General features: G+C 40.3%; 1 protein-coding gene across 4 annotated transcripts in view; it reads right to left on the bottom strand.

Moving 5' to 3' along the window:
• LOC122790442 (discoidin domain-containing receptor 2-like) overlaps window positions 1-22,091 on the bottom strand; it is a 1,000,047-nt gene that overhangs the window by 193,039 nt on the left and 784,917 nt on the right. For 3 of the 4 annotated variants that reach the window (XM_044057975.1, XM_044057974.1, XM_044057973.1), the window contains one exon: window positions 5,329-5,436. The exons of the other annotated variant lie outside the window; for it this stretch is intronic. In XM_044057975.1, coding sequence (XP_043913910.1) covers window positions 5,329-5,436 — 108 coding nt within the window. The remainder of the gene's footprint in view (window positions 1-5,328; window positions 5,437-22,091) is intronic. 4 annotated transcript variants of the gene reach the window in all.

Raw genomic sequence — 22,091 nt, forward strand, 5'->3', positions numbered from 1 at the left:
TCCCTGACACAGATTGAAATAGGTTGTTGTATCTTTCGGCTTTTCCCGGTTAGGGGTCGCCACAGCGGAACTCTGGTCCGCTAATGATTGGCAGTAGATTTTTATGTATCGAGTTGCCAGCTCTGACGCACAACCTTCAACAAAGATACACCCATTCACGCATGTCTCCACACAGAAGACGCTTTAGCTGAGAATCGAACAGGACAACATCTTACTGTGAGGCAAAATAGGTAAGGTGCAAAATCCATTTAGCACAGACGGATTCCCACACCCTTTTTCTGACAACAGTAGTCAAGTGACCAAATCAATTAGAGGTAATTTCTAAGCCACTGAGTGTATAGCCCTGACACAGCATGCAGTTTGTGGTCCATGTTCTCATATCAAGAATATACTGTATACCACAGTTAATGCTAAAAATGTATACAGTGGTCTACATGACTTCTCATGATAGGAACCACCTATAGTCTACATTTTTGGGGAAGGGGTGTGGAGGCATCTTGTACATGAAAGTCCAAGGTCATCATATAATCACTGCTAGCAAAAAAGTTATTATGACTTGTTGGGGCAGTGTATGTGTTTACCAATCTAGCTGAAACAGCAAAATGTTAGTAGTTCTTACATTTTTCATTGTTTTCTCAGTGTGAAATTAGTGTACAGAATGGGACTATCATTTTGGGGGCATAGATACATGAGAGGAAAGGCCAGTTGTGGTTCATAAAGTTTATTGGAGGGCAGTATTTATCAAAGAGCAAAGTTTGACAGTATTATATTTTGGAGCAACTCCACAGTCAGCTGTGGAGTACCCTCTCAGAAAGGGTACAGTCCACTGGGACAGTGAATTTATTTTGTACTCAAATAATATTGTTGCGCTTTTATTATTATTGTGGGCTGTCTTAAGGGAAATGTAATATTGTTGCTTACATAAAACTATCTAAATCCAGCATTTTACAAGGCTTTTTTTCCATTTAGGCAGTGTATCAAGATTTTTACTTTGGGCTGTTTGACCATTTCTTAGAAAGTGTGGTGAAGCTACTGCACACTAAATCATTAGACCACAAAGTGAAAAAATAAATTTCTTCCTACCTGCCAGGGCAACATTCCCATTCCTGCATACAAAGTGCTGTACTTCTAAGCTGTCCTTATTATATATTTTGTTTTATTCTTCATTGTCAGCAGACCTTTAGCTTGGGCATGGTGAAAGGGGTGGTTGGGTGTAAGCTGTCAGGAAGTGTGAGCAACATACTGCCAACATTCATCCATTTCAGTGAACGCTGGCAATGCCAATGTTTATTCGGCTGTATCTATGGTTTAATTAAATAATTTGCTGTGAACTTCCAGACAGTTATTTTTAACCGAGTTACTGTCCCAATTCCGGCTCTTAGTGGACCTTAAGAGCAGAGCCAGACTCAGCTTGGCTCTTGCTCAGCTCTTCTTCAGAAATCCCAGGCATGCCCACCTCTAGTTAGGAGACCCAGTAACTTCATAAAAAAATGGACTGAGATTTGCTGTTGTATTGGAAGGTAGGGCACCTTGACCTACAAGGACTGTATTCGGACTGTGGGCAGTGATGCTCAGCATGTCCTAGTACCCAGGGTGCAGCAAGTAAATGCGAATAGCCGTGATGGCACTAGTTTGCACTTTGACTAGATTTACTGCTATCCCAAGAACGTGAATACTGTTACTAGAGCATGACTGGAGGACCAGCTAGGAGTTAGTCTTCTAGTAAGGAAACACCTGAGCTTCTTGCAGATGTCAGTAAGCTGCTGCCAGATAAATGTATTTACTGAACATCCTAGAAAGACTGAGATGAGATCATATGACACAGTCCAGAAATGACTCACTCTGACAACGTAAAATATCTGTTTTGGGATATATGCATTCAGGCAATTTAGATTCTACATAAATCTTGGATGGGTCTTTTGCAGCAAAGGGTAAAATGCTCATTCCTTGCCATTGTTTTTATAAAGTGGGACAACCACAGCAAAGGTAAGGATGGATAATGACATCAGGATTGGGTGCTACTTTATGGATATAACCCATGATGATTCAACTGTCCTCGGTGACAGATGGAGGGATAAATGTTCCGTAGATGCATCCACTGGAGGGGGCAGTTGTACAAGGCTTAATGTCTGCTGCTGAGGAACCTGCTCTCTGGGTCAGTAACCTCTCCGGAAATTACCCTGTGAATTAGGATTCTTTCCAGACTGTTGCTTATTCTATGGCTGTGTGTTGCACTTGAACCACACGTGGTTTTGGCTCCTCTGTATCACTGAAATGGCTCACTGAGCTTGCTAAAATCTGATATCTACAGCCACAATACTTTCCCCTCCTCTTCCATGCTTTCTGGACTAAACATAGCCCGTGGAACACAGAATTAATTGTCCTTACTGAAGCCAGTTAAATAGAGCCACATGCTAACATAGAACTATGCTAGATCCAGTGACTCTGGCTGAGCTCTCAATTGTACTATAAGATGTTTATGTCTTGAGACTTTCTATAGTGGATACTGTTGCTAAATGGGACATCAGCTTGCCCATTACAACAACTACCAGGAGGAGCCACTTATGATGTTGGCTAAGGAGACCCTAAAGGTCTGTGGGAGGCTAAGGAGTCTACCCCTTCCTGTGGTGCATTATCTTCAAGACCTCCTCAAACATGGGAGGTCACTCGAGTGCATGTTGGGAAACTGGCATCTCTTCTTCATCAACATCAAATGTGGCTGAATCAGCCTGTAAGCTGACATGCTGGCTCTTGTACACAGCCCTCCCAAAAAACTTTGGAGCAGGAATTCTGAGGACAGAAAAATTGTTTTATGAGCTGAAGTTATCTTAGGGATTTGCAAAAAGTCCTGGATCTGTGTCTTGCTGAATGGTTGGTTGCAAAGCTACATGCTTAGTCAAGGGTCCTTCTTGTGAGACAGAATGCCAATGTTGTAGTCAGTCATGGCAGCAGAAGACATCATAGCAACAGCAGCTGCTAGCTTAATTTTGAGGTAGTCATCAAGGTTGCATCTGGCCTTGGATGACTGAGGCAAAAGACTCTGGCATGAAGAGTAAAGATGCTAACACTGGCACTAAAAATGTGGGTTGATGTCATTACAGACTTACTGAGCCTGAGAAGCAACCACAAAAGCACTACTGAGAACAGCAGATCTAACACAGGGCCCTTCAACACCACCAATGTAAAAGATGAAAAGATGAGACTGATAAAGATGACAGTAAGATTGAAAGGGAAGCCTTGCTTTGGGCTTGAGAAATACGGCAAATCTTTTGTAATCAAAATCTATAACAACAGGGACAGAAGTTTACCTTGATATCAAATACTTGCACAGTAAAATTAAAATAATTTGTCAGAGCCAGTAAAGCCTTCTCAATTTTCATAAGAATCTGTTTCATGGACAGCTCAGTAGTCTTCAGTATGACCTCAAAATCTCAAGAAGAAATCCTCTGTCATTTATGCAACTTATGATTCTTTCAGGGTGGAGAAGAAATTATTAAAACTGAGGAGCTCTGAGGTCACCCTGGTATAGGCCTCAACACCAAAGGCATTTTTAGATCAGAAAGAGAGTCAGCAAGTGAGCCTTTTCACAGATATCCATCCTTGATTGGTCTTGCCTATGTTTTACTGTAAAGAAAAGTAAGCTGTCTAGAGACCGAATACTTACAATAAATTTCCCCCAAACAAATCAGACATTTACCACTATGACCATAGTGAGCGACCATCTTCCCAGAGTGACATCTTGAACACACAGTCTGTTTTAATAACCTCTGAATACAACTAACACACCTTAAGTGAAGGATCACAGCTAAACAACAAAAACAATTTCTACTAGGTAAAGACATGAGGCAAAACAAGTGTTTGAGCACTTTCATTCATTAATATCTTAAGAACGCCATCAGAAATGAGTAAAATAAATAATAAACTTTAATAAATACATAACATGTCAATCAAGTATTTTCACTAGCCTATACAGATAAAGTAAAGAGTGGTCAACTGAGTTTAAGCCATTCAGGTAATGTAGCTGATCTTTGTCACAGGTCTCCTATCTGGTGTGGGAGGTGTGGTGTGTGAGCTTCTTAAGGTATAATGCAATATCAAGGGGTTTGACCAATCATGTAAAATAAAGGGTTCTGATCACCAATCTGGTGTTGGAGGTGTGTGATTAACAGTGTTCCAATGGAGGGGAATGAGAAGTGGTTTGGTAGGTCGAAGTAGGTGGTGGGGCTAGGTTATCTGTACCACCTCAACGCACACCTAATATTAAGATTTTCATTAATGCCGGGGGAATCTCTGCATTTAACCACAATTGATGCCCAAGTTCTAGGACCTCCAGAAGGTTTTTGCTGTCAACTACAAGGGGGTAGGACGGTCTATAGAACCAAAAAAAATGGAACTGCAAAAAATCTATACATCTGGTGCTATTGTTTGCCTAGGGCATTGGGTATCAGTAGTGACATGTTCTTAATCATTAGCATCACTAAGAAAATGCACAAACATTTGTTTTGCCTCATTCCTTCACCTAGTAGTAGTTTTTGTTGTTTTACACGCATGCACACATTTTTTGTTGGAAAGGAAGAATGCCAGTGCCATTAAGGTGGACTAAGGTCCAAACACACAAGAGAGAGAGAGGGAGAAAGACTGAGAAAGGAAAATTTATTCACAAGTTAGAGAAAACCAACAAAAGGTATAAGCAATAAAAGAAAGCAGCAAAGCATTGAAAGAAATGTAAATATACTCACATTTTAAAGAAAAAAAAAAACTGTCCAGCATCAAAATCAGTGTGAATATACTCGCATTTTAAAGAAAAAAATACCTTCAAAGTTCAAATGCAACCTGTGACCTTTTTTCTAAGATTGACAGAGCTGAAGTGAGCAGTAGAGGTGTGGAGGAACTAATCATTTTGAGATAGGGAAGGTGTAATCCATAGTGAGATGGTGTGAATTATATAACACTTAAGCATGAATAAACAACTGACACAGGATGGCAAACAAGCTAATATACGCTGGGAAAGTATAGATGAATGTAAGTACATGCGTTGTGGGGATTGAGAGACAAAATTAGTAGATTAAATAAAATGTTTAAAGCATAATCAAAAGTTTTCACTAGATAAAAAATGTAAACATTTGCTCATCAGACAAAATGTCTGAGAACCTATAAAGGTACTCACACTGAGGTGCTAAATGCAAAGAAATGCATGCAGGCCAGGGTTATAACTTTAGTTATGCATCCCATTGTATAAAATTATCTATAACTTGAACTGCTGATCATCCAGCCACAACACACACACACACATATGCACAGCAGTAGTGAAGCATCATTTCTGCTTACCATTTTTGCCATGCAGTTTAGTTTCCCCGATATGCCAACCAGGCCAGTGAGACAGCGTAAAGATTGAAGAGAGAAAAAGATCATAGCTGGGATTGCTAAGGCAGAGTACTACAAGTGAAAGTAGAGGAAAACACATGGTTAGGTGAAAAACAAAGTACAGAATGTGAATTACTGCCCCCAAATAAATTAATTGGAGATCTTTGAGGTAATGAGATCGATCACACCTTTAGATCATTATCACCAGATACCACTTACTTCACATAACGACAGTTCCAGACAGTAATTCTTTCTCCATGAATTACATCTCTTCATTAAAGAGTACATTTTCCTACCTATAAAAGTATTCCTTTCCTGCCACATTTTATAAAAGCAAGACTTGCAGTTTCTCACAATGTACGGTACTTCATTGCTACTCTGCTTCCTCAGTGCACATCATTTTAGGTTTCCATGAAATCAAACAATAGTGGCTATTTTCTTTAGAAATCTGTTTCTCTGGCTTTTACATAATATGCTGAATTATATTCAAGATTTTTAGGAAGACAATGCCTACAATGCAAGCTATTTACGGTCATCCTTTCCTTCTCTTCCACTGGGGTTGTAAACCTACTGAATCTGTAGTTCTAAGTTTACTGAAGCATACCTCTCAACTATCCAGATTTTCACCTTATATTTTTGGGCCATTTGTCATAAAATGTATGTTTTTCTGGCAAATAAATGAGGATTGAAGTATACATTTAAATTTCCGACTTCATACGCATTTGAGAATGCATACTAAAGCAAAACCTATTACTCTAGTAATTTTCTAAGTTTCAAAAATTCACAAAGGCACAGGACCACCACGAGGTGGAATCAATAATTTACTTAGCGCTTTCGTCAGTTGTGAACTATGACTTCTTCAGAATATTTAAAACATTTAGTCTGAAGAAGTCATAGTTCACAACTGACGAAAACGCTAAATAAATTATTGAGTCCAGCTCTTGGTGGTCCTGTGCCTTTGTGAATTTTTGGTTCTTGGAGTTTGGCAATTTTCTAAGTTTATAAGAGCAGTATTTAAATTTGTCCCTACTTTTCGGCATTCCTCCCCCCATAAAACCTTTAAATCATACTACATTCCTCACTATTTACTGGTTTTGAGAGCAAAACAGCGGAGTGCCAAGAATTCTCAAGTGGTCCCTTTAATTCCTGTTTTTTTTCAAATTTTTTTTTTTATTTGTAATACAACTTTAAACTTATGGCTGACATCAGCACGTGTCGCCAGCAAGGTATTCTGCAACATCAACGTGCAGGGATGCATGTAATGACATCAGCATCATGGAATACCAGCAGGCAGGCAGTAGTGAGTGGAGCTGCTGTGCATATTATTACAATTTAATTTCTCAACTTGTCTTCAACATCTGCTGCAGCAAAGTCTGGCATTCCACTTAGCACCCACCACCACTCAGTGTCTGCACTCCACAGGATGAGAAAATCTACTTTGTCTGTTTCCTCTAGTTACTCAACCTCCAGGTAAGTAGAAAAATAATTTAAAAAAGGCATGTAAGCCACGGTGGTGCAGCGGTAGTGTTGTCGCCTCACAGCAAGAGGTTCTCCCATTCGATTCTTGGCTGGAGTGCCTTCTGTGTGGAGTCTGCATGTCCTCCCCGCGGTTGAGTGGCGTTCGAAAGACATGCGTGAATGAGCGTGCCTTCGTTGAAGGTTGGGCTGGCAACTCAGCACCATTACAAAAAAAATCTACTGCCAATCATTAGCGGACCGAAGTTCCACTGTGGCAACCCCTAACTGGGAAAAGACAAACAACATGTAGCCTAAGGTATCATTAGGTGTTAAAGAAACATTAAAGTCCATAGATAGCTTACTAATTATGGGGTATTTACTTACAATATAGCTAACCATAAGTGACTGAAATCAGTTAAAAGCCTAGTAAAGGAATGTAACAGGACAAAGATTCTTTGAACAGCACAATTAGCCACAAATATGTATCGCAAAACTACCCCTTTGAAAAGTGATTTGCTTGCACAAACTGCACAACTTCTTTTCTCACTTATACAGCTGCTGCAAAAGTACTTAGGAAAAAAATACGTAATTTACAGTTAATTTCTCACAGTAATAACTGGTACCAAAACATGGTATGGGATCATACAGCAAAGGAAAGCCCCATCATTGTTAACCTTGCCTATTAGGTGTGAAAAGCACCTTTTCATTTGTTGCGACCCCCCCCCCCCCCCCCGAGTGCAGTTTTTTTTTTCCAGATGAGCTCAGAAGCAGACTTATCCTTTTATGTAAGGGAAAGGAATAAGAGGAAATTGCAGGCAGGTGTGATATGAGACGGTAACCACTGTTAATAACCAGCAGACACGGAGGTATGGGAGGCTTGCTCTGCACTCACACCCATGGAAGGATTTAAATATTAGTATACAACAAGCCTCGCAGCTTTTGCAGTCAGTGAGATATGTAAAATGTAGCATCCTGCTATATGGCCAGCCTTATGCATGCCTTCACTAATAATGGTAGTAAAAGTGGAAACAGAATCTGTTAAAAAGGGCAAGTGAGAATCGGTTTACTAGGGAAACAACCTGCCCATTCTTTTTGAGGACAGTCCAGAGATGAGTTGCTGTAGCCAGGGTGTGGGGACATGAACAATTACAAATATCTTGATATTGTATTATAGAGAAAAAGTACACTTCTTCAGAATATTGCAAAAGTGTGATGGTACATCTTAAAATGTGCAATATGAAAGAAAACAGAAAGAGCTGCCATCATAACTCTCAACTCTACAGATTTTCGCAGAATGTCCAGACTTTTGCTCTGTATTTTTGGTGCTTTTCATAAAATTGTGGTTTTCTGGCAAATGAGTGGCAAATCAATAACAAGTGAAGAAAATGACAGGCATTAAAGTTTCAGACTTCATACCATTCAGAAAATTCACGCTAGTGCAAAACCCATTATTCTAAGTTTGTAAGAGCAATATTTAAAAACTGTCCTTATTTTTTGGCCTTTGTTCCCCATTACTTGTGGCTTTGTCTAGATTTCTTGCTCTAAGACATTGAGAGGTATGAAAAGTACAGTTTTGTACCTACCATAAATGTAGATGTTCGAAGATCCACATTGCTGCAGTCCTAACACTTGGGTAGTCCGCTGTCCCAGTTGGGCATTTTTCTGACATCAGCATATCCTCAGTCTTTTCTTGCCCCAGATGTCAGAAGACCCTAAAAAGATAAGGCCAAAACCAAAACACCAAACACTCCTGTACCTAATATATATACAATATATACCAAAATAGAACCCCACCCACACAACCACCCCTAAACACAGGTGGATCTTGAACATCTACATTTATGGTAGGTACAAAACTGTACTATGTTCTTCATCTCACATTGCTGCAGTCCTAACACTTGGGTAGAATCCCAAAGCAGAGGTAAGGGAGGATGGCTAAACTATAATGAAGCAGGAGCTGCCAAAATGCCCTGCAACACAGCAGTGGCAAAACCAGCCCTGGATTTAGAATAGAGAGGAAGGTGGTAATGCTTGGAGAAAGTATGCACTGAACTCCAAGTAGCTGCCTCCAAAATATCCTTAGTTGCCACCCCTTAGAAATGCTGTTGTAGTGGCAGTAGCCCTAGTGGAATGAGGCCTAATCCCAGCTGGAATCTCCTTGCCATGATGGGAATAACAGAATGCAATGCAAAACCCAATCCACTTAGATATAGTTTGTTTTGACACAGGCTTGCCCTGAGAACTCAAAGCAAAAGAAACAAACAACTGCTGAGACTGCCTAAAATCCCTAGTCCTGCTTAAATAATAACGCAACTGCCTGTGTACATCTAAAGTGTGCAAAATCTTTTCCCCTATTTTGGGGATCTGCATAAAAAGTAGGCAAATGAATAGTTTGGTTTAAAGCCACACTAGAAACCACCTTAGGCATAAAGGAAGGATTAGTACGTAATGATACCCTATCCTTATGGAAAATCAAAAGGCTCAACCGCCATAAGGGCCTGCAACTCAGAAACCCTTCTTGCAGAAGTAATGGCCAACAAAAAAGCAGTCTTCCATGACAAGTATTTCAATTCAGCAGTAGCGGCAGGGCTCAAAAGGTTGTAGAGTAAGTTTCTCCAACACAAAATTGAGGTCCCAAGCAGGAGTAGGAGCTCTACGGGGGTCTTATATTCTTTGCCCCTCTAAGAAATTGCTTGAACAAAGGATGAGAAAACAATGGTGGGTCACAATCATAGTGAGCTGAAATTGCTGCAGCATGAATCTTAATGGAAGAGAAAGACAAACCTTTGTCCAATAACTCAGTAAGATATTGAAGAGCCACACTCAAATTAGGCTCAGAAACATCCAAATCCTTTGCTGCACTCCAAAATAAAAATCTCTTCCATTTTTCTGCATACACTGTACTAGGTCTTCTGGCTTCCATAATCACATTCAAAACTTGTTGAGGAAGTTGAGACCTGCTGTGGTTCAAAACAGAATATGCCAGGCTGTTAGATGAAGAGAGTGAAGCTTGACATTGAGTAGATGACCGTCCCTCTGAGACAAAGGTGTGGAATTAAAGGTAAAGGCCATGGAGGCTTCCTTACCAGATTCCTCAGTAATGGGTACCAGTGTTGCCGAGGCCAATCTGGAGCTATCAAAATCATCCTTGGCTTGTCTTGTCTGACCTTTAGGAGTACCTTTGGGAGGAGAGGCAGAGGAGGAAAGGCATACACATGAAGATTTTCCAACTGAGAGCATCCACTTTCCAAGCTGTGTGATGAAACCTTTTAGGTGCAAAACTTTGGCAGCTGGTGGTTTAGTGGAGAAGCGAACAGATCTATGTCTGGAGTTCCCCATGACACTGTCAATTTTCAAAATACATGAAGATCCAGTTTCGGGATCCATGATTTGCCTGCTTAACACATCTGCTAAGGAGTTCTGTGCTCCTGGCAGAAACCTTGAAGATTCAGCTGCAAGCTGACAAAATCATTGCTTGCCTGCATAGAGGATAAGAATGTGTTCCCCTTGCTTGTTGATGTACCACATGACAGTTGTGTTGTCTGTTAGAATCAACACCTGCCCTGGAAGAAGTAACTCCTTGAAAGCCAGTAATGCAAACTGGACTGCCAACATCTCCTTCATGTTGATATGTAGATGCTGTAGTCTGGCAGGCCACTTGTCTTGTATCCACTTTCCATTCAGATGAGCTCCCCAAGCTATGTCTGAGGCATCTGTCGTTAGAATCTGACTCGCCTCTGGCCGGGTCACAGAGAGTCCCTTGTTTAGGTGACATTCCTGAGCCCACCACAAAAATTCCTTTTGAATGCAAGGTATTATTGGAATGACAGTGTCCCAGTCCTGGCAGTGCTGTGTCCATACATTTTTTAGATACCATTGCAGCTTCCTCATATGCAGTTTGGCATTGGGAAGCACCAGAATACAAGATGCCATGAACCCTAAGGCTTGAAGGACTGTCCTTGCAGTCAGCCCGGACTGAAGAGATAGTTGATGGAAGTAAAGGGAAAGATTCTTTTGTTTGTCCGGGGTTAAAAAGGCCATCTGGGCTGCTGTATTCAGTCTCACACCCAGAAAGCACATGTCTTGAGAGGGTACTAGACTGGACTTTATTGAATACCCCAGGCATCTTAGCACTGCTATCACATATTCCAGATGCTGAAGAAGCTCGTCCTTTTCTTGAGCCAGAATCAGACAGTCGTCCAAGTAAGGATAGATTTGTATTCCTTTTAGCCTGAAGAAAGCTACGACTGGAGCCAGAACTTTTGTGAATACTCTAGATAAGCCAAAGGGCAATGCAGAGAACTGATAATGGAATTTCCAGGATACTTCCTGCAACTGAGTCTGATAGGCACATGAAGGTAAGCCTCCTTGAGATCTAAAGTTACCATCCAGTGATCTTTGCCCAGCAGAGGTAAAAGCTGTTGTAACGTCAACATTTTGAACTTGGGAATGTCCAGATAAGTGTTGAGGATAGACAAATCCAAAATTGGTCTCCACGTGTTCCCCTTTTTGGTACTAGGAACAGGCGAGAATAAAATCCTAGGCCCCTTTCTGGCACAGGAACCGCTGAATTATCTGGAGTAACAGAGAAATTTGCTTGTGAGCCTCTTTTCTTTGCATAGGAGGAATGTCTGGCATGCCTTTGAAAGGAGGCAAGGTATGGAAATAAAACCTGTAACCGATGTCCAATACCCATCTGTCTTGGGTAATAACACTCCAATTTTCTTTGAAAAGTGCCAGCCTTCCTCCCAAAGGTGCTGCCAGACGAGAAGGCTCTGGCAGCTGAAAAGGCAGGTCATTGGGTCTGCTGGACTGACCCCTGCCCTCACCAGAAGACTGGGCAGGTGAACTCCCTGTTCTAGGCCTAAAAGAACCTTGAGCTCTGCCCCTACCACGTCTAGATCTACCCCTAGACTGAGAATCATAAGAAGGATATGTCCACCCCTTAGTAGGCCAATTTCTACTAAACTTTGGAGGCTGAACCTGCAAAAAATCTTTAACAGTCTGCATAGACTTAGCCTTGTCCTCCATTTTCTTTAAAACTGCTTCCACAGGTGCACCAAATAACACATCAGATTGTAAAGGAGCATCTAAAATCCTTGTCTTTACATGTTCAGCTAAATTCTGATCCCTCAGCCAGGCGTGCCTGCGAAGAACAGAACCAGTGGCAGCCACCCTCAAGAGGCCTGTACAGCATCAAAACCACATTGCAAGGAATGCTTACCCACCTGTTCAGAAACATGAACTAAATCCTGCAACTCTTTACAGTCAATACCTTCGAGCATCTACCTTAGACTTCAATTGTGAAAGGAGATAATTTTGGTATTTCAACATGTGAAACTGGCAATTCAAAGCCCTCATGGCTAAAGTGGAAGAAGTATACACCTTCTTTCCCCATCTATCCAAAGCCCTTGCCTCTTTATCAGAAGGAACAGGATTTTTAACAACAGAAGCCTTAACACCCTTAGGGCCCTGAGAAACAGTTTCTGGGTCTGCCCTAGGACTCTTAAAAAGATACTTATGAGCTTCAGGCACCCTATAATACCTATCCGGTTTAACTGGGGCAGGAGGCAAAGAATCAGGGTTCAGGGAAGCCTCTGCAAAAACATCCTCTACCACATCCAGAACAGGAGGTATAGCCAAAGGCCTATGCTGGGGTAGAAAAAAAATTCCCCTAAGCCTTTTCCTGGAATCAGAGAAATCTTGACCTTCCCATTTAAAATGCTCCCTCATGGAATGAAGAGTCTCTGAAAAAGAAAAATCCTCAGGAGGAGAAGCCGAAGGAGTAGAATCATCTACATCAGAATCAGAATAAGGAGGATACTCCTGCAAGTCTTCAGCCAAGACTCAGAAGCCTCAAACACTGCTCAAAACTCTCAAGCTCAGGTTCCACCCTAGGCCTCTTATCAGGGGCATAGAACCTCTAATCATAGTAATCAAATCTTCTGCCATTTTAAGCATATGTTTCTTAGGCAGAGACCCTGAAGAACTAGGGAGACCCCACTGAAGTTAACCCTGGCCTGCCTCTAGAAGAAGCCTTGGAAACAGAAGGGAGGGCCTAACCACCTTAGGAAGGGAGGGAGAACAGCTACCTGAGAAGCCCCTTCAGCCTGGCCTACCTCCTGAGAGGACACATCCTGTAACAGTAAAGTCTCTCCTGAGAATCCAAAGGAACTTCTGGTAGAACCACCGCTCCACGAGCCCTCTAAAGAACCGACGTCCGGGACAGACGGTTCTTCCACCTAAACTTCGCTGCTTTGTCCTTGCGCTTTTAGGCAGGGCGGGCGCCGGAGCTTTTACATCCGGCGGCATGTTGTAACCCAAAACTAACCTAGCACAATCTAATCTTATCTTAATAGTGCGTTTGTTAAATCTAGCACAAGAGCGACAGCCAACAACGTCGTGCTCAGGCCCTAAGCAAGGTATACACAAGGTATGGTAATCCCTATGAGGTATCTGTTTCCCACAAGAAATACAGTTATTCACTTTTTCTGACATCCGGTTAAATACTGAGGCAAGAAAAACAAAATATTCAACTTTGATTCGGTCTGAAACTCCGACTTCAGAAAATTTCAGAACGCCAACCTGCACTCGCAATACTGCTTCTGCATCGGACCATGCGGCAAAAAAGACTGAGGATATGGCGTCGGTCATGCCCTGATGTCAGAAAAAAGTGTTAGGACTGCAGCAATGTGAGATGAAGAACATCTGATGTTTACTTGGTAAACATAGAAGCTACTTGTTTAAGAAGTTGCAGAGTGCAATAATGATACATTTTTATTTTCAGCTGTAGTAAAAGAGATATAATACTAGGACTTAATAAAGATTGTTAAAACCTTGCACATGCGGCATATGAGCACAGATCACAGCTTTTTTTAGCTGGAAGCATTTAAGACTCTGGGAAGCCAAGCTATGGAAGGAATGTGAATATTTGATTAAAGGCTTTTCTTGGCGGGGGTTAATCTCTGCACATGTAGTGTCTTGTTGCTGAATACAGGAGCACTGTTTGCAGAATGACAGAGCAATAGTGCTGAAAGTATTACAACATGGCTACAGTGGTCTATATTATATTCTCGAAAGCCGACAATGCTGAATATGACATTGTCAACACGAGAATATCGAATGCTCAGAATCTGGAGTGTGTAAACGGAAATCTTCGTAAGGGGAGATTTCTGTTTACTGTAACGTAGTGCAGTCTTGGAGTTGGTATATTTAAGTAGTGAGGGGTGTGGGGGATGCAGGGGGGCTTGCCCCCCCTGCTTAAACCCGTTAGGGTACTTTTTTCTTTTTTTTTTGTCTTTTTATAAGGTCGATGTTTGAAGACCTCGACCATATGTTGTTCGATGATTTCAAACGTCGATCTTATAATATAGACCTGGCTACAGATGACGAGGCTATTTGCATTCTAAGGCCAGACAAGTGAGAAATGATACAGGAGTAGAGTGCCAGAATCTGTGTGTCATGCTTATGTTGTTACGGTCTTGGAATACATACTGCAGTATAGAACATCACCATTGTGCATAACTGGAAACACAAAGGAAGTGATAGGGTGATGACTGCTGTGCTGCACATGAGTTGCAGGAAAGCTGTATTACCTGTATTACAAATATGCAAGGGAACAGGCTTTAAGCAAGACATAGGAGGGCTTCAGTTTGTTAAAAGATGATCCAGTCTATATTTTAATATCAGTGATGAAACATTTTGGTTTATCAGAATACAAATATAACTGTGCCGTGTCTGCATATCCTCCCTGTGGTCGTGTGGGTTTCCTCCGGGTGCTCCGGTTTTCTCCCACATCCCAAAGACATGCAATAGGTGGATTGGACACTCTAAATTGACCCTAGGTGTGAGTGTGTGCATGCCTTCTGTGGAAGGTTGGGCACTGGGATGGCAACTTGACACTGTAAAACTCCACTGCCAATCATGAGTGGACAGGTGATCCGCTGTGGCGACCCCTAACTGGGAAAAGCCGAAAGAAGAAGAAGAATACAAATATAACTAAATCGGTAGCATAACAGTAACTTTTGATTATTCACAAATATATCAGTTTTAAGTATATGCAAAGTTTGAATCACGATTTATTATTTACATATAATGGGTAATAGGTTTGCAATTTGCTATGCTGATATATTACACTGTGGATATGATTTACATGATATTGTGTTTACTGCTTATGTCCTCTTTGCAGTAAACTGTTTTCCATTATACATGTCTACAAAAACTCTGATATATTTAATTTATTTATCCATTACTGACCATGTTAGTGTCATTGGGCTAGTAGTAGCCTATTTTCAGGGGATACCAGAGGTTGCTTTGATATTGCTAAGGGAAATTTGGCCAAGGCATTAGGGAACTTACCCTATTCAACATCCTACCTCTCAACTTCCTAACACAAGAAGTCTGCATAAAGCCTTAAATAATGGTGAGCAGAACCCAAAAATAGGGACCGATTTTAAATACTGTTCTTATAAACTCAGAATGTTGTTAGAATAACAGGTTTTATGTTAGCTTTCTTTTTCTGAAGGATATTTTTTGTTTTATATTTCGTCTGGTCTTCAATTTGCATTTGAATGTTGGTATCACATAATTCCATGGGAGTGGGAGGGGCTACACAATTAGTTATGCAAATGTTATCTTAATCAGTGTCCAGATTTTTGGCCGGTTGTACCTACTTTTCATGGGCCATCATCCAGATTTTTGATGTTTCCAAGTTGAGAGGTATGCCCCTCATTTTTTTAGGCTTTGCCCAGATTTCTCACACTGAGAGGGTGATAGCAATGCTGTGATGATACAAGTTATCACTACTGTCACAGTCACGTATGCACAAGCAGCTCAGACTAATCGCTTGAAATGGGATACTTTGATGGACGGGGAATAACCAGACGCCAACAAAGTTTTCCTCCTTTAAAAGGCAAATGAATTTCAGTACTTCCTGCTGCTGAAAGAAAGGGTTCATTAAATTGTACAGAACACTAACCTGGGAGTAACTGGGAGATAGTGGGATAATAACTGGGGGTTCTGAAAGTAAGCAATTAAGTTGATTGCCATTTGAAATTAATGCCACAAATATCCTCCAAGACAGGTTAGGGCATTAGAATCTCACATTTAGAAACCACAGTAGAACCAAATATCAGATGCAGCAACAACAGATCAGACACAACCAGAAATCTACCAAACAATTTTCTAAACAGTATTTTATTCGGATAAAATGTATCTTAGTGCTTCGGCTCCTTTTTAGAGTACAACAAAACACAAATCCTTAACATACAAAACAATTTACTCTAATTATTCAATAATGTAACTAAAGTAATTATGTCATTACAAAACATTAACCCACTTAAAATCTTCCCATTACATTCTGTATTAAATCCTTTTGGGACTAAACGTTTCATACTTTCATACATTAAGATTTCTGAGCATGAAGCCTTATAAAGTGCATTAGCAGTTAAATTTTTCTTCAACATTAGGACTAAGATGAGTAGGACTTTGTCAGCCCAACACCTAAAACTTTCAAGAATTATCTTGGTCCTTTCTCTTTACCCACAATAGTCAATATGTTAGGACTATCATCCCAGGATCTGTGAAGGTCACACAGGTAGAGCACAACACAATGAGACCTCAAACTAAGAAACTTATCCCTGCAGATACCTGCAATGCCCACTAAAGGAAGAAGGAAGGCTGGAATGGTGACAGACTTGAAACTGCTATTGCAGACCTATCATTATCACCTTTAGGACAGAATCCTAAGCTAGACTTCTTGGATTGCTTCTCATGGAAGAATGTTCCATGTAATGGTAGCTTTGATAAAGGAACTCAGCCTGGAGATTATATGCAGCTTGTATTACATTCCAAAAAAAGTATTCAGTGATGGCCATGTTGCAGCCCTGCAAATGTCATCCATTGAAGCATTTCTGAAGTGGCAACAAGGGTCGCCATGTTTCTGATGACATTTTATAGAACATAAGCATCAAGCATAAAAGCTTGACTTTGACACAATGGAATCCATTTTTTTATTAGAAAAAGAAAGAAAAACGTGGGGATCATCCCTTATGGATTTTGCCCTGTCCAAATAAAATCTAAACTGTTGGTGTATACCCATACAATCCAACAAGTACTCCTCATGCCTGCAGTAAATGGGAAGGAACATTGGAAGGTCAGTTAACTGATATTCATTTCTATGGCCAATCTCAGCATAAAGGGAAAGTTTATCTTCAAGGATACTCTGTCCTTGTGGAAAATCAGGGAGGGCTGGCACACAAGGCTATAATTTCTGAAATCCTTCTAGCTGGGGCTATGGTAACTAGAAATACAGTTTTACATGCAAGATACTTTAGTTTTGCATAAGAAGGTAGATAAATCGCATTAAACGTTAGCTTCTCAAAAACCAAACTAAAGGTTCCAAGGTGAAACTGGGGACTTGAACAGATGACCCAAAAAGGTTCCCCTTAGCAAAGTTTTGCAGACTTCAATAGAAGCTAATGAAACAGAATTTGCACATTGATGAAAGTTTGCAATACATGCCAGGTATATACATAGAAGGTGAAACTGAGGTCTGAACCTGTGCCACACACTCCAGAATGCAAGGAACAGGGCTGTGAAAGTGCTCAGACCTCTGGCCATGATGCAAGAAGACAGTCCACCTGCATTGGTATTTTTTTTTTATAGTGGTAGCTCTCCTGGCAGACATCCTCTCTGGGTATGATAGGTCTTTGTCCATCATTAGAACTGGAAACACTATGCAGTTAATCTGAGGGAGTGAAAGTCCAGGTGAAATTTGCCATATACAGGTGAGAAATGAGATGTTTTATTGGCTTCAAAAGGAGAGCCTTGCCCAAATGATGAGACTATAGCAGAGGGATATTTCAAGCCAAAATGAGGCTATTAAGATGACCCTGACTTTCCAAGACATGGACTTCTCCAGAGGTTTTAGATTAAGGGGAAATGGGAGAAACATGGAGCCACATCTAGATGAGTATGTCTGTTGGATGTCTTCCCAAAGGACAAATAAGGGAAAAGAAGATGCTACAGTTGAAGGTGGTAGACATGCATAGACGTCACAGCAAGGGATTCCTCAACAACTGAAAAGAGTCAATGCTACTGATTGAAAAGACCACTCATGGCATATTAATAGGCATTGTGTTAGCCAATTGCAAGAGAGCTGGCTTGATCTAGGATGTGAGAAGCCCAATTGGGTCAATGCCTTCAGCCTCAATGGCTCAGATGTTGATCTTGCTATTGAAATACACTCTCCCAATCTCAGATGTTTTGGGGTTGGTGTCTCACTTACTTAACTGATGGTCAGCCTCCCAGGGCTGTCTTTAGTCCCATACCTTTTGTGGCTGAGAATTCCATGTTGTGAATTAGACTTCCTGGTCTGACATTGATTTCACCTGGATATATAATGTTTTTTGCCAATATTGACTTTTTCACAGGGACCTTTGATGGCCAGTGTTGGTACTTTGGAGTCAAAAGTCACAGTCTCAGGTGCTCATGATGCTGACGTTGCACACTTCTCTGCTTGAGACCCCACCCAAGTAGCTCAGACTATGGTTTGCCTGGGACCTCAAACTGCTGCTGCTTCTGAAATCAACCCCATCCAGTTTTTGATAATGAATTTGGGGTAGTATTGGCAGAATGCTTTGTCCATGTTCAGAATTCAGTCTTCCTCTCCCTCATGTTCCCCCTTCTGAGATCAGAAGATAAGGCCAAGTGCAAGAAGAGCCACTTTGGGAGTCTCCTGGTGGAGTCTCCCATACCAGGAGGCTGATTCTTATCCTTCAACTCCTGATGAACCCAAGTAAGAGGAAATTTTGAATTATATAGTTGTTAAAGAAATTAAACAATTATGCCTTTCGTGTCTTCTTCTCATTGCATTCTGTATGAGCACAGTGGCAAATAAGGCAACACAGAAATAATAATTAGAGAAATGGGCACTAGAGAAAGGATGTGAAATTCCTGAGATACTTACATTTGATGCAAATGATATTATAGTAATAGTTAAGACTGGGAAGAAGACAGGCCAATAAGAAAAAAGTAAAGGTGATAAAGTTAAAAGAACTAGAGATGGAAAAAAGAACAGGACTTTTGGCTACAGCAGGTGGTTTATGAGCCATACAAGGAGGAGCTCCATATCTCAGTAAAATCAGACTATATTATTCAGGTATTAAAAAGTCCATCAACATGGCAATTTGCAAGGCAGAGATGTACATGTTATCAAATGCATTTACATGGAATTCCATTTGCTTGGATCTAAAGTGCCGAAAACAGTTGCAGCAATCCTTAAAGTTGCATTCCTCCTCATTGTTGTGCAGTCTGAGTAGGTATACAAGCTGGTGGGTGTGGGAGTAGGGGGTCTTACCACAAAAGGGGATTGCAAAGGGGGCTTTCCCCTGCAACAAAGCTTTTTTTTTTTTAACATTACTGAAAGTGGTTTTCAGCATTTTATTTTTGAATGAATGACATTCCGTGCATGTGTATTTGATCTACAGGCATTAATCTGCAAGACATATGTACTTCTGTGTTACTTATAATGGATAAATCAGTGCACTGGAGACATTTATTGTCAAAAATATGTATATGTATACCATGCATTAAAGGTGGTCACAGACAGATAGCTTTTAATGCAGTACCAAATCAAAGGACAATTAATGGCAGCATGGGTTCATCCAAAACAAATCTGTAATCATAGTAGCAGGTTAAGGGTCTCTCTGCACCAATGTCTAGACCTCTTAATTTCTCCTGGTTGAGATAAGTGTGATCAGGAACAGCAGCTTCTGGTCTGGAAGACAAATTTCAGGACTGCAGCAATGGCTACCTTTAAAGGTCAACATATATTCTAAATCATTATACTGAGGTCTCACTACATAGCCAGCTTCCAAGAACAGCACAAAATGAATTACTCCTTTAGAAATTGCATGAGGAGGGTGTTTTGAGCCACGTTCCCAGATTCTAATTAGAATATGGAGCACTAGTAGATACACCATGACCATGGAAAAATCTTTTAAGTGTTCCAGGCAACGCACACAATCCTGAAAAGGGTCCCGCTAAGAAAAAGTATCAAGTACTCTCTCAAAAATTATAAAAGTGCCAAAACAATAATGTTGCAGATAATGTAGGAAGGGTAAATAACTGACCTCTGAGTTACTAATGGGATAAATAACTGTCTTCTCTCTCAAAAGATAGAAGAAAGCAGGGAATGTTAAAAAAAAACTACCTTCAAATTCAGGGAAAGAATAGGAAAGAGAACAAATCTTGACCAATATTGGGTCATCATCTAGTCAAGAAACTCAGGGCTAAAAGTTGGGACCCTTGGACCCACCAAGAGGAAATCAGTCAGGATAAGGCAAGGATTGTCTTCACTGAGTTGATGGCCACTAGATGGATCAAGGGGGAAACAAGGTAGGGAAGTGCATGTGGAGTATTTTCACCTTGAGAATAATCCACTTCCAGCATACACTCTCCTTGATTCTAGAAGATGAAACAGAATCAGAAAGCTGTTTGTAAATGGACCTTCACAGAACACTACACAGATTAGAAACATCAATGGAATTCTTCATATCTTTCTACAGACAAAATGAAAAAATGAATTATCAATACAAATATCTGAAACATGGGGCTGTACAGAGAATAGCATACCAAGCCAACACCTAGATTATCAATAACTTCATGCAAACAGTGCAAATGTTTCACTGATTCTTCACACGCCAAGCACCCACTTGGCTGTCTGACATTTGCAGTAATGGATCTGCTTCTGGGAACATTTTTATAAAGTCTCAAAGGTACAGCATGGCTCTCTGCTCCAAAGACCTTTATCCACAGTCCAGAATGCACAGGCACATCTCTCATCCTCATCTTAGTTGATGAACCACTTTGCAGTAACAAGAGTAATAAAAGAAAACAAATGTTCACAAGAGATTATTCGGTGATACTTACGTCAAGGATTGCATTCATGTAGCAATCTGAAACTAGGGAAGAAGGCCGGATGAGAGGTGATGGTTATCTTGATGTTAGTTTCTAGCATTCAGTGTAATGCCCATGTATTTAGCCTTGCCAAGGGAACAGTGAAGGGGTAAATCAAGCACAGAGTGCTAAAAATCGGAATACAGTCAGCATCACTAAAGACAAAGCCTTTATTATAAGACAAATTCATTAAGTGCTTTCGTCCCTCACTGGGGACCTCATCAGAATAGCTTCTACCATTACTATCACTCCCTTAAATATTCAAGCTACTTAAGAAACCAGTTAAAAGACTGATTAAACAAAGGTACAGTGCAAGAATACTGTTACAGTACAAAATCTACTGCTACCAGTGAGATTAAAACCATGCGTATGACATAAAATTTATAAAACCAAACAAAATATATTTAAAGTGAAATGCATATAAAACCTTACTGAACAGATACAACACTGTTTAAAAATATATATACAGCTAAACAAAAACAATGTGACTAGCTAAAAACACTAATTGGCAGACAATCCAGAATAAGGAAAAAAATTAAAATATTTAAGCAACAATGCAGATAAAATACTATACAAAAATGTTAATCAGGAGTATTAAATAAAAACACTGTCCAGGAATAACTAGCCAATAAAACTAACTAGCCAAAAAAATACTAAGCAGAAACATTTATTCTATAGTCTAGCAACGCTTAATCTAACTACTGGCCGAACTCAAACACTGTCATTAAGCCCAGGTGATACTGCAGCATTTAGTCTGAGCTGCCAAATTAATTCCTTATATTCCAATAAATTTTCCCATTGTCCTCCACTGGGACTTTTTTCTACAATATCTATAATCCCAAAAGGAAATTTTTGTAGGTATTGCATACTTCTCCATGTTTTGCTAAGGCACTGCTAGGATTCGTCCTCATAATGTTGTAGCTGTGTTCATAAAACCTTTTTCTAAGCATCCTTTTAGTTTTTCCCCTGACATAAAAACTATCACACCCTGAACATATAGCCAAATACACCATTCCTGTTGGACCACAATTTCCACCTTTAAAAATATTCATAGAATTTAAGCTTTTTAAAATAATAAATTTATTCTCTAAAATATATGAACACAGTCCACAGGAATCACATTTAATATTGATTCCAGGTTTCCTGTTCAATATGTTTGACTCGTAGGTCTTTGAGCTTTTTAAAAATGGCCATGGTCTTATTAACAAAGAGGCTCATCTCCTAAAATTCTATCAAAATTATTGGTGCCCTTTAAAAACTTCCAATTACTTTTAATGATGTTTTTAATGTCTCTAGAGCTACCAGTGTAT

Source organism: Protopterus annectens, chromosome 16.part0 (assembly GCF_019279795.1).
Source record: "Protopterus annectens isolate FY-2018-M chromosome 16.part0, PAN1.0, whole genome shotgun sequence".
Lineage (NCBI taxonomy): Eukaryota > Metazoa > Chordata > Ceratodontiformes > Protopteridae > Protopterus > Protopterus annectens.